The 9,994-nt window shown below is 42.0% G+C and overlaps 1 protein-coding gene across 3 annotated transcripts in view; it reads right to left on the bottom strand.

The window, feature by feature from the left end:
• Positions 1 to 2,087: 2,087 nt before the first annotated feature.
• Positions 2,088 to 9,994, bottom strand: part of CYTH3 (cytohesin 3) — a 46,888-nt gene continuing 38,981 nt past the window's right edge. Inside the window, exons 10-13 of one of the 3 annotated variants that reach the window (XM_027878152.1) lie at positions 3,517 to 3,595; positions 3,362 to 3,433; positions 3,064 to 3,218; positions 2,088 to 2,459 (exon numbers count right to left, since the gene is read on the bottom strand). In XM_027878152.1, the coding sequence (XP_027733953.1) occupies positions 2,387 to 2,459; positions 3,064 to 3,218; positions 3,362 to 3,433; positions 3,517 to 3,595 (379 nt within the window). In that variant the 3' untranslated portion in view covers positions 2,088 to 2,386. Of the gene's footprint in view, positions 2,460 to 3,059; positions 3,219 to 3,361; positions 3,434 to 3,516; positions 3,596 to 9,994 lie in introns of those variants that run through there. The other 2 variants (XM_027878151.1, XM_027878154.1) reach the window with 2 other exon arrangements.

Below are 9,994 nucleotides of genomic sequence, written 5' to 3'. Positions count from 1 at the left end.
CAAACTGTAACAGATCCTGCTTTAGGGCACGTGCAGCCACTCTCAGCAGCCACCCCTGGACTTGAAGCCCAATTAAAAAAAAAAAAAAAAAAAAGGGAAAGGTTGAGAGATTTTTCTTCACCCTCGTGGATAGTACCTGATACGGCCAAAATTTTCACAAGCCACTTTGTTTTACTGGCCCCGTGGCCAGTGGAAATTTTGGGCCAGTTTCACTCCCTGTTAATACTGTTACAAGGAACTTTTGAAATCAAATATTAACACACCCGAGAAGGCTGTTCCCTTAGCTTTGGTAAATTAAATAGATACATTGAGCACCACAAGTAGCTGTTTAAGATGTTGCATTTAATGCTAAGAAATAATGTATTTCCTGCTATAATACCCTCAGTTACATGTTACTCTAAATATTTACTTCTGCAGGATATAAGAACTTCAAACTAAATACAGCAAATGAACTCTCAAGGCATTTCCTTCATGCTCACAGGCAGACATCCTCACCTGGTTAAAGACACAGATTTCCTCAAAGGTGACATTTCAGAAGATAAGAACTGATACAAAAGTGCTTCATGGCTTGTTCATGCTTTTGGAATCTCATGTTGTTCCTCCAGAAATACTTTATTTGCTGCCTCTCACCTTTCTGCTCACCAAGTACCACTGATTGGCTTGTCACTATTTGCATTACAAATCTACTTGTCCAAAGCTAAGGCTGATGGAAGCAGTGCTGGAAAACAAATCGTGTCATTGCAGAGTGGAAGACTCAAAACAAGTGTTGGCAGCAGCTCTCTCGCTGTGCTGCTTCGCAAACACGAGACACACAATTTCTGTAGAGAGCTTAAAATGTGTTCCATTAAGCAAATATATCCCCACACTGACACTTACTCAAGGATTCTACCTCCTTTGGTTGAGTTTTACTCCCTTGGAAGCACTGGGATTTGAACATTCACCCAAGCAATTCCACCCACTCCAGGGAAACTCGAAGGTGGAGGAAAGTTCACTTTGTTCTTTTCCTCTCGGCCTCTCTTGCAAACATGCAATAAAAGCAAAACACTCACAGGCTGACACCCCATGCAAAACAAGGCAAATCAGTAAGACAGAACAATGAAACAACTCTCCCTTGCAGTTCAAAGGAGATCTGAAACAGATCCACTCAGTGAGTCGGGGGGTTTGCCACAGCAAAATGTGCAGCACATTTCCCTACACCAGATGCAGAGATGCTCCTGGAACTCCAACAGGCAAAACTGCTTCGGCATTTCGGGTCTCCAAAGCGGTCACTGGCACAGTAGGCACGGCTCAGGTTCAACGAGTTTGGGAAAAACGGGGTATAAACAGAAGCAGTAGGGTCAAACAAGCCACGTTTTGCCTCTGTTGTGCAATCAGGGGCTTTACCCTTAAGAACTGTGTGTGTGCTCTCAACAGAAAACACTGGAGTACAATCTGCTGTAGCAGCTGATGTGTCCCTGAAAGACCCATCAGTAGGACCATAAGGATCTTCCACAAATTACAAAAACAACAGAGGGACATGTGCTTGTGGAGGAGTCTACCTGCACTAGGTCATCCATTTATTTTTTAAGTAAAAATAAGGATGTGTCTTCATTTTTTTTAAAACATCAACTGCCGAAGCACAGATTTGAAAAAGTGCCTCAAAGAATGCAATAAAAGTACTGAACTTCTCTGTATGTCCAAAGTTTGTTATCAAGCAAAGGAATGAGTCCTGCTTGCTTAACTCTCCAGGGCTGCATCCTACAGAAAGATTCCACCTTCCTGGTTTTTCCCCTTGAAAAACATGAAATGCATGTGAAATTATTTTGGGGGTGTTTTCACATGCAAAGCCTAAGCTCCCTCAAACCCTGTCATTCCTTTAATACTAACTTAGTGTTAATTAAGCCACAACATATCTAAAACATAAGAAGGATGTTACTGTATAAAAAGCAGATTAAACCAGTCATTAAACCTCAGTGCTTACTGTGGGTATGAGCAGACAGGAATGAGTTTTAGCCGACTGGCAAATCTCAGAGCACATCTGTGCTTTGTGTCTACAGGCTCAGATTTGGCTGCTGGGACCTGCCTGTGCTTCAGTGCACATCAACTGTCAGCCCTGAACTCCTTCCCTCCCGACCCAAGTCAGCTGGAGTTGTAACTAATACAAATGAAAACAAAGGCTTCCATGTTTTCAGTTGAATTCTCTGGGATTTGAAGCTTCCTTCAAATTATATGCCAGTAACTATTTACCCTGAAAGGTCTTACCAAGTTTTTATGCCATAATAAAGTGTATATATATATATAAAATTTACAGTAATTGTCTTCATTTAGTTTGTCCAATGTTTACATGATGACTCCACTGTATGCTCATTTACAGGTTGCTGCAGGTCTCCAAGTCACTGATTGTGTTCTATTTCTTGTTTGCAATCCTTCGTTTCCTTGTTGCCAGCATATCATAGAAGGGATCCCTGCTGATACTTGCTCTGGAAGCAAAAAAAAAGGAATCATCAGTTTGGTTAACAAGCACCTGGTTTTGAAAACTGAAACTATTTTGTTGTCTCTTCCTGTGGATGAGTCCACATTTTTAATAAGATAATGGATGGTTGATTTCTAAGCACCACAAATACTTCTTTAGCAAAAGATGATATTCAGCTGTGATTTGTTAGGAGTTCATATCTCCATCTGATTATTATTTATTTCTTTAGGTGTGGGCCTGTTTATAAACTTTCCAAGATAAAGCCAAGCTGTGACATTTTAAAGCTGCCTGTGAACACACTTAAGATACCAAAGATAATGATTAGGGAAAGTAAGAATCCAATAAAATTAGGTTTAAAGACAACTCACACAAGGCTTTACATCTGCCTAAAATAAACAAATCTGTATTTTCCTCATTTGAGTTAGCAGCACTATTTCCTAAGGAGCAGACAGTAACAGGAAAGTTGCATCTTGATCCATCGACCCCACGGAGCTCATGATTAATCCCAGAGGACACTGCCACAGCAGAGGCCTTCAAACAAGGCACAACAAATTCTGTGAGCACCAAACTCTGAAAAGAGTTCTGAAAGACATTTAAGACTTTAAACTCACTTGATAGATTTAATCCACTCTTCCTTTTCTTCTGGGGTGGGAGCAGATATTCTGTACACTACGTGGTTGCCTTCCACCACTCTGCCATCAGCTTCAGTTTTACAGGCTTTAATTACCTGACCTTTATGACTGGGGTTATAGAGCTCAAAGCAGTTCTGGAAAGTAGAAATCACAAAATAAATTAAAAAAAAAAAACACCAAAACCTGACAAATATATTCATTTAACAGTACAATTAAGTTCTACGTGGTTTACTTTTTTTCATTAAAAAAAAAAACAACAAATATGAAACTATCTTACTGGTTTTCTAGGGTCTTCAACTTCTCTTATGCTAAGATTTTCTAATGGAATAATTCCTCTAGGTTCTTTGTCCTAAAAAAAGTTGGGAAAAGATCACATTATTAGCCACTTAAATATCCTGATCACAAAGGAAATGCACCATGTTTTATACTCACTGTCGTGTACTCGAAGTAATACAGGCAATTATCAGTCAGAATAAACCATCTCCGTTTCCATGTTTTTACTCTTCCCCCTACAATCAAAAGGTAGGCTGGAATTAAACCTGTGCTGCTGTCAAGGCTTCAACAATAGGCAAGGAAATAATTTAGTTTGGCTTGTTTTTTTCACAATAGGGTTTAATTCCCGAACGGTAAATGGATCAGGCACAGGTGGGAGAGGTTAAAGGCACACGTTGTTCCCGCAGCTCTTGTCCTGAGGCAGCGCTAACCATGGTGGTGCTGAGCAGCCACAGAGCCAGCCCTGCTCCCTCTGGCCAGGCATCTACGGGGGTTTTGTGCCCCCAGAGCATGAACACACACAGTGCTGGGCACAGCCAGTGCTGCAGGGCCAGGGCAGGCTGAGTGAGGCCAAAACACCCCCAGCCACCCCCTCACACTGCCAGTGGCACTGCATGGATGGCCAGCAACAGGACCAGCCCCTCCACAGCTTGTCTTGGATGAGGAAATGGTCCCATCAATCAAATTAAGAGATCATTTTGTCACCTTCCTGTCAATCCACTCGTGAGCAAACACGTGATTAAGAACTTGACTCTACTTTCAGATTTAAGATCGAGAGCAGAAGATGCTCATAAACATCACTTACAGAACAAACATGATGGGTCATCAATTAGGAGCAAATCCTAAGCCAAGACATACCACTTCTAGTCATTTTTCAGAATTTTAAAAACGTATTTTTATGGGTTAATATATCATTGAGTACACCTGACAGCAGACACCTCTACGGCTCCGAAAATGCCAATTTTTCCGGCATTAACAGTTTAGACAGCAGTAACCACAGAGTTCTTCCTTACACATGTGCTGTAGGGAACAGTTCTTTTTTAGGAACACATTATTGTTTTGGTCCCCTTTCAGTTTTTCTGCCATTGGCTGCTTCAGAACATGTTTGGTTTCTCCCAGTTATGTTAAAACTCATTTCCAGGAAAGAACTGTAGGTAAAGCATTCACGTGTTATTAGTATACAGGTTTAGATCCACCATAGTTATCTGACTTCAGGATTATGTCACCACCTGTGCATCATCCATTCAGCAGGGATTTAACCTCTTTAATTGAACATTTCAAAATAGTTGATCTTGCTGTTGAACACCCGTGCAAAAAGGAGCACCATCGATACACACAAGACACCCAGTTTAATCCAAGTCATATCACCAAATTTAAGACAAGAGCATAATTTTTTTAATCTTTTTTTGTACTACTTGAGATAGCTGGGGTTTTGTTTAATACAGAAATCCAAATCATATTGAATTAAAGAGCAATTCTAGGAATGCCATGACATTCCTGGGTACCAATCTAGTGCATATTTGCATTGCAGATCAAGTATGTTGCACGTTGTATCTTCCTTCTGCTTGGTTTCACAACCTACAGAAAAACCAGTGCTAACACACTGCAACATTCATTGCACTCAATAAACTTCATGTTTCCACTAGATGGACACATATCTTAAGAAAAATTTAATCTGCAAGCAGGTGTGGTGAAATAAGAGGAGGCAAAATAGTGCAAGATGCAGAAGCCGTGACACGATGAATGGTTGAGTGAACTGGAGACAGTGAGGGAAGAACTGGTGGCATTTTAGTACAACCACTGTGACAGATCCTTAAATAAAGCACTGCAGAGACATTCAAACTGGCACGTAAGTCACTAGAAGAATTCCCATCACCTTGACCGAGAGCTGGGTCAAGTACCAGGAAGTATTTGGGTTTGGAATGACGAATCTGAGCTTGACTCACTTCCAGACCAATGAATAAGCAGCTGCCAAGTCAAGGCCACTGCCAGGGCACTCCTTGTGATCCCCACAACATGCCACGTTTTCATATAACCCACTATTAACTGCCGTGACTTCAAGTCACGTTCTGCCCTCTAAGGTTAACAGGTTAACACCACTTAACATTTGCACAGCCCTAAAACATCAGCACGTGTTTCACGCTAACAGGTAACATCAGCTATCAGAGGCCGTGGCTTGCCCAGGTCTGGTAGAGAAACAATTCAGGAGGAGAGAGGATGAAAAGCAGGGAAACACATCACAGAGCAGCTTAAACTGAGCAAAGATGTTTCTCATAAACCACCATGTCATGTCAGAACACAATAAAAAAATCAGGTAATACCCAGATATTTAAAAGAAGGCCTGCTTGTAATTTAAGGCAGAAGCGATGGACCTAAAACACCTCCCAGAACAACATGAAGTGCCAAATAGTAAAACACAGTTTTACTGCTGTGGTTCAGTGAGCTCACTGACATTTTTCCTGACAACATCCCCTCTCTCTGGAAAAGCCAGACTTCTCAAACCTGAAACCTTCTGTAATCATCAAAACTGCAGCATGAAGCTTTTGTCCTGAAACATTCCCCAGCTCCAGGACAGTATTGATGTTGAAGCCAGAAGGAAGATTGAATATTTCCACCACCACCCCTCTTACTGCTCCCTTCTGCCTAAAGCAGGCAGTAGCTCCCAGGGTTACAGCACTCCAGTGAGTCATGGAAACAGTCTCTAAGTCCCTGCTCCACCAAGCTATGAGTTAATCCTCCAGAAAAAAAAAAATAAAAATGTAAGCAGTAAGGCAGGATTTTTTTGCAGGATAAGGAACTACTCTCTCATGTCAGTCTCTGTCTCCCCACCCCATTACTTAGCTGCAGCTGTCAACAGCACAGAAACTCTAATAAAGCTCAGAATCTAATCTGTACTAATCAAATTTGCAGAGGTCACCATATAACACACAGTTAATATGCCTTTCCAATGGGCTGCAGCCCAAGCAGCTGGTTGATGAGGCGCTGTGGCCCGTAAACTGCACACAAGATTAATAGGAAAGAACTCATGATAACAAAACATTCTTTTCCTTGGCCAGGATTGCTGTAGGCTCCCAAAACAACAACAAAGGGGTTAGTAACATCCTTCATCTCTGACTCCAGCTGCCAGCCTCTCAGAGATTAAAACTGGAAGGAATTAAGTTAGCAGAAGAGGATCAAGAAAACCAGAGGATGAATCCATAAACATTTACAGAAGCGGAGAGATAAGTGCCATACTTCTGAAAGATCCAGCTGATTAGCAAAAATGCACACACATCTCAAATAAGAAACTAGAGAAGTACAGTGTTCTTAAAGGTGAAAATCTAAGGGAACTACAAGAAAAGGCCACAAGGCAAAATGTACAGAAAGAGGAACAGAAACCCTCTTCACCTTTGTGACTCAGCATGGGATTATTTTTTTTTTCAACTCTGGGCAAAGTACAGACTAAACAAACAAGGGAAAAACAACAGGCAATGACTTAGGAAACACAAATCCCCAAAGTAAAAAACACCTTAAGGCTTAAGGCAGTGACGTATCTGAAGAAAGAAAATTCTGCCCAGATCTTCAGCTCATTTATATGAAAGTTTTAGAGGGGAAGGAGAGAGATGCACACACAAGAATGTGGTTTTTCCTTCTCAGTTCACTTTTAGACACCACGAGGCAGAACAGACCCAGCAAGTTGACAGTTATGCAGATGACTGGATTGAAGTTGGGGTTTCTTTTACAGCATCCCTTGACAGCACTGCCTGTCTCAGCCTGGGAGGGCACCGGCCTCCACCGGGGCCAGGCAGGTAGCGGAAGGCCCCAGTTTCCTGATCAGCCACCACTGCTCTCCCTGCCCAGATTAGGGAAGAGAAACAACATCCTCTCGAGGACAGATGTGCTGGAATAAGCACCACTGGCGGGACGGGCCCGGATGTGCAGCTTTTGGACAACCTCCAAGCGCTCTGTAACCTCCTGACTGGCAGAAAAAAACGAACACACTCGTGTGTCTGGCTCGAATCGTTTCCTCTCCACTTTGGGGGAATAATGTCACAGTTTCCCTCCGACTAGAAGAAAATATTACACAAGCTGAGCAATTTGCCCAGACAAGCTGCTTTAGGCATGGAAAAATTTCAAAATACCTTAGAGTGGATGGCAGAAAATTTCATGGTACCAACACCGCTCGTAACCACCATGTAGAAAAATCTGAAATCTCAGGATGTCTCACACTGCCTCAAGTGAGGACTCACTAGCACTCAGCAGATCTCAGTTTTTGACTTGCAGCATTCATTTTCATTACACCAGGCTGCAAACCATGCAGAATTGGATGATAATTTAGGTCTACCAAGATAAAGACATCTATATAAAGGCACCAGCTAAGTCGAGATAGATAAAACCAGAATCGCTGTCTGGCTGCCAGGTTTGGCACTCAAGACTTACAGGGTCACCTCTGAACAATCCAGAGCAGCAAACCCTCCAAAAGCATTCCACACCTTCCCAGATTCCTAAAGCCCAATGCCAGGCTCAAGGGCCAGGGGGGTCTTTTGGACACGTGATTTTACAACATATGGAAGTTTCACAATACCCATCTTCTGCCCAGAGGAAAATCAATGTAGTGAGAGATGGAATACTAAAAAAAGGGGCACAAGGAGATAAATGGGAAGAGCTGACTGTGAGAAATACCAGATATAAAATACTGTCTTGATATACTCAGGGTCTGCACGTAGTCTTAGTCATGTTTATAGTTTTACATAAAACTTTCTGTTTCAACTTTTATGGATTATCACAACTGAGCACTTAAGCTCTCACACAGGATTAGTCTCCTTAGCATTTCAACAATACTGAAACTTTTACTCTCAGAACCTTCCAGAACTGAAGGAAACTCGACCCATTTCACAAGAAATGTTTCCCAACAGAAAGGACTGTAAAAATGCAAACAATGTGGATTGAGACAGCACGCTCAACATACAGTTTAAGACTCCTGGCAAATAGGAAACTCAAGGGAGACAAAAGAAAGAAAGGAGCAAAGGAAAAAAAAAAAACACAACCTGCCAGGTTTATTTCTGGTCATTGCAAATAAACTAGCAGTGGATTTGTCTGTACCAGTCTGTGTCTGCTGAAAAAAATGCAGTCTTTCACGGAAGCAAAGCTCCAGGCATTTCCAGGCTGATTCACCAGAGGCTTCTGGACACATTTCATTTCTTTATTCAAATAACCCTCACGCTGTGGGAGTGTTACGTGTAACACCCTCCTGTTTCACACACCCTTTTACTACTGGGTTTTCCTGTGCACTGGCTCTCATCTACCTTGTACACACTGAAAACTCAGGCAGAGTTTTCAGCACTGACCTCTGGTTTACTGACCTTGCACCAGAGCCAGAATGTGCAGAAGTACCTGGCAGCTCTCACTCGTTTCCAGCCATCGTTTCCTCAATTTCTTTGTCCCTCTGGTTTTTATTAGATCTCTTTTATGTCTGTAATGACAGTGTTTTCCATGAGGAGTGCTGTCACTCCTCTGCACACACTCCCATTTGATGGCACTGTGTAGGTATGTGAGAGAGCACTGGCAACAGAAATAGGCACAGCATGGGCTTCTACCCGAGCTCTTCTCTAGGAAGCACATTCTATCTACATCAGCTTGAAAAGCTATCAACTCACACTATAAAATGAAGAAAAGCTGCAAAGTCATGTTTGAAACTGTGCCAGCGGAGCCAGTGCATATCAAAAAGCCACAGCTTTGCTCTTCTGCAGTTAGGGAGACAAAGAGCTCCACAGCATCTGTAGCACAGAGGTCAAAATGCGACACTGGAGAGCACGTGAATGAATTCCAAATGCTTCCTTCTCACATCCATTTCCTTCCAGCACTACCATGACCACTGATTTCCAGGTGCCATCAGCAGAGCAGGCCCAAGGCTCTATCCAGGCTCCACATTCCCCATCCTCCCCATGTGCACACATCCCCTTGCACACTTCAGTCACCACTCTCCAAGTGCAAAGTTTCTTACCACTTTAACAAACACTTAATACATTAAAGTGGCCAACAATTGGCTCTACTGAGTGTGTACTAGTGTTTAAATAAGTTTATTGCTTTGAAAAACAACTATTTAAATGTCAGTCTCCTTTATATAGGAAAAAAAATTCCCCAAGGCCAAGTCAAAAACTGAATCACATCAACTTTAGGAGTCTGTAAACAAGGGCATCTTGCAGTGCCAGGAGACTGAACTACCGGGGGTTTCCACGAGCCTCAACCTGAAGCTCATTTAAGACTCTGTTCAGTAAGCTGACTGTGTTATTTACAGAGGAAAATAAACAGGAAAGAGAACAGTTTTTATAAATACATAGTTCAAATGTAATCCGTCTTTCAATATTATCACTGATAAACAAGCAACAACATCACTCTGAAACTTCAGGACAGAGTAAGACTTGTTTACTCTCCACAGAGATTATTCTGTCCTTGTTGTGTTCTTCCATGAATAAGGAAAGTATGCTGAAGTCATCCTTATTTTCCTGCTTTACATGTAAACACTTTCTTCCTCTGCAGAACACGCTCGCATGTGAGTTAAAACACTGACATGCCCATCTCCCAGAGCACCACTGATGACACTGTTAGTGACACTGAGTGAAAGAGCAAAATGCTACAACAAATCTGATTAAAAAAT

Source organism: Empidonax traillii, unplaced genomic scaffold (genome assembly GCF_003031625.1).
Source record: "Empidonax traillii isolate 1590-97213 ecotype Southwest subspecies unplaced genomic scaffold, ASM303162v1 scaffold39:size2480183, whole genome shotgun sequence".
In the NCBI taxonomy this organism is placed as follows: Eukaryota; Metazoa; Chordata; class Aves; order Passeriformes; family Tyrannidae; genus Empidonax; species Empidonax traillii.
This window is presented reverse-complemented; position numbering and strand designations above follow the sequence as displayed.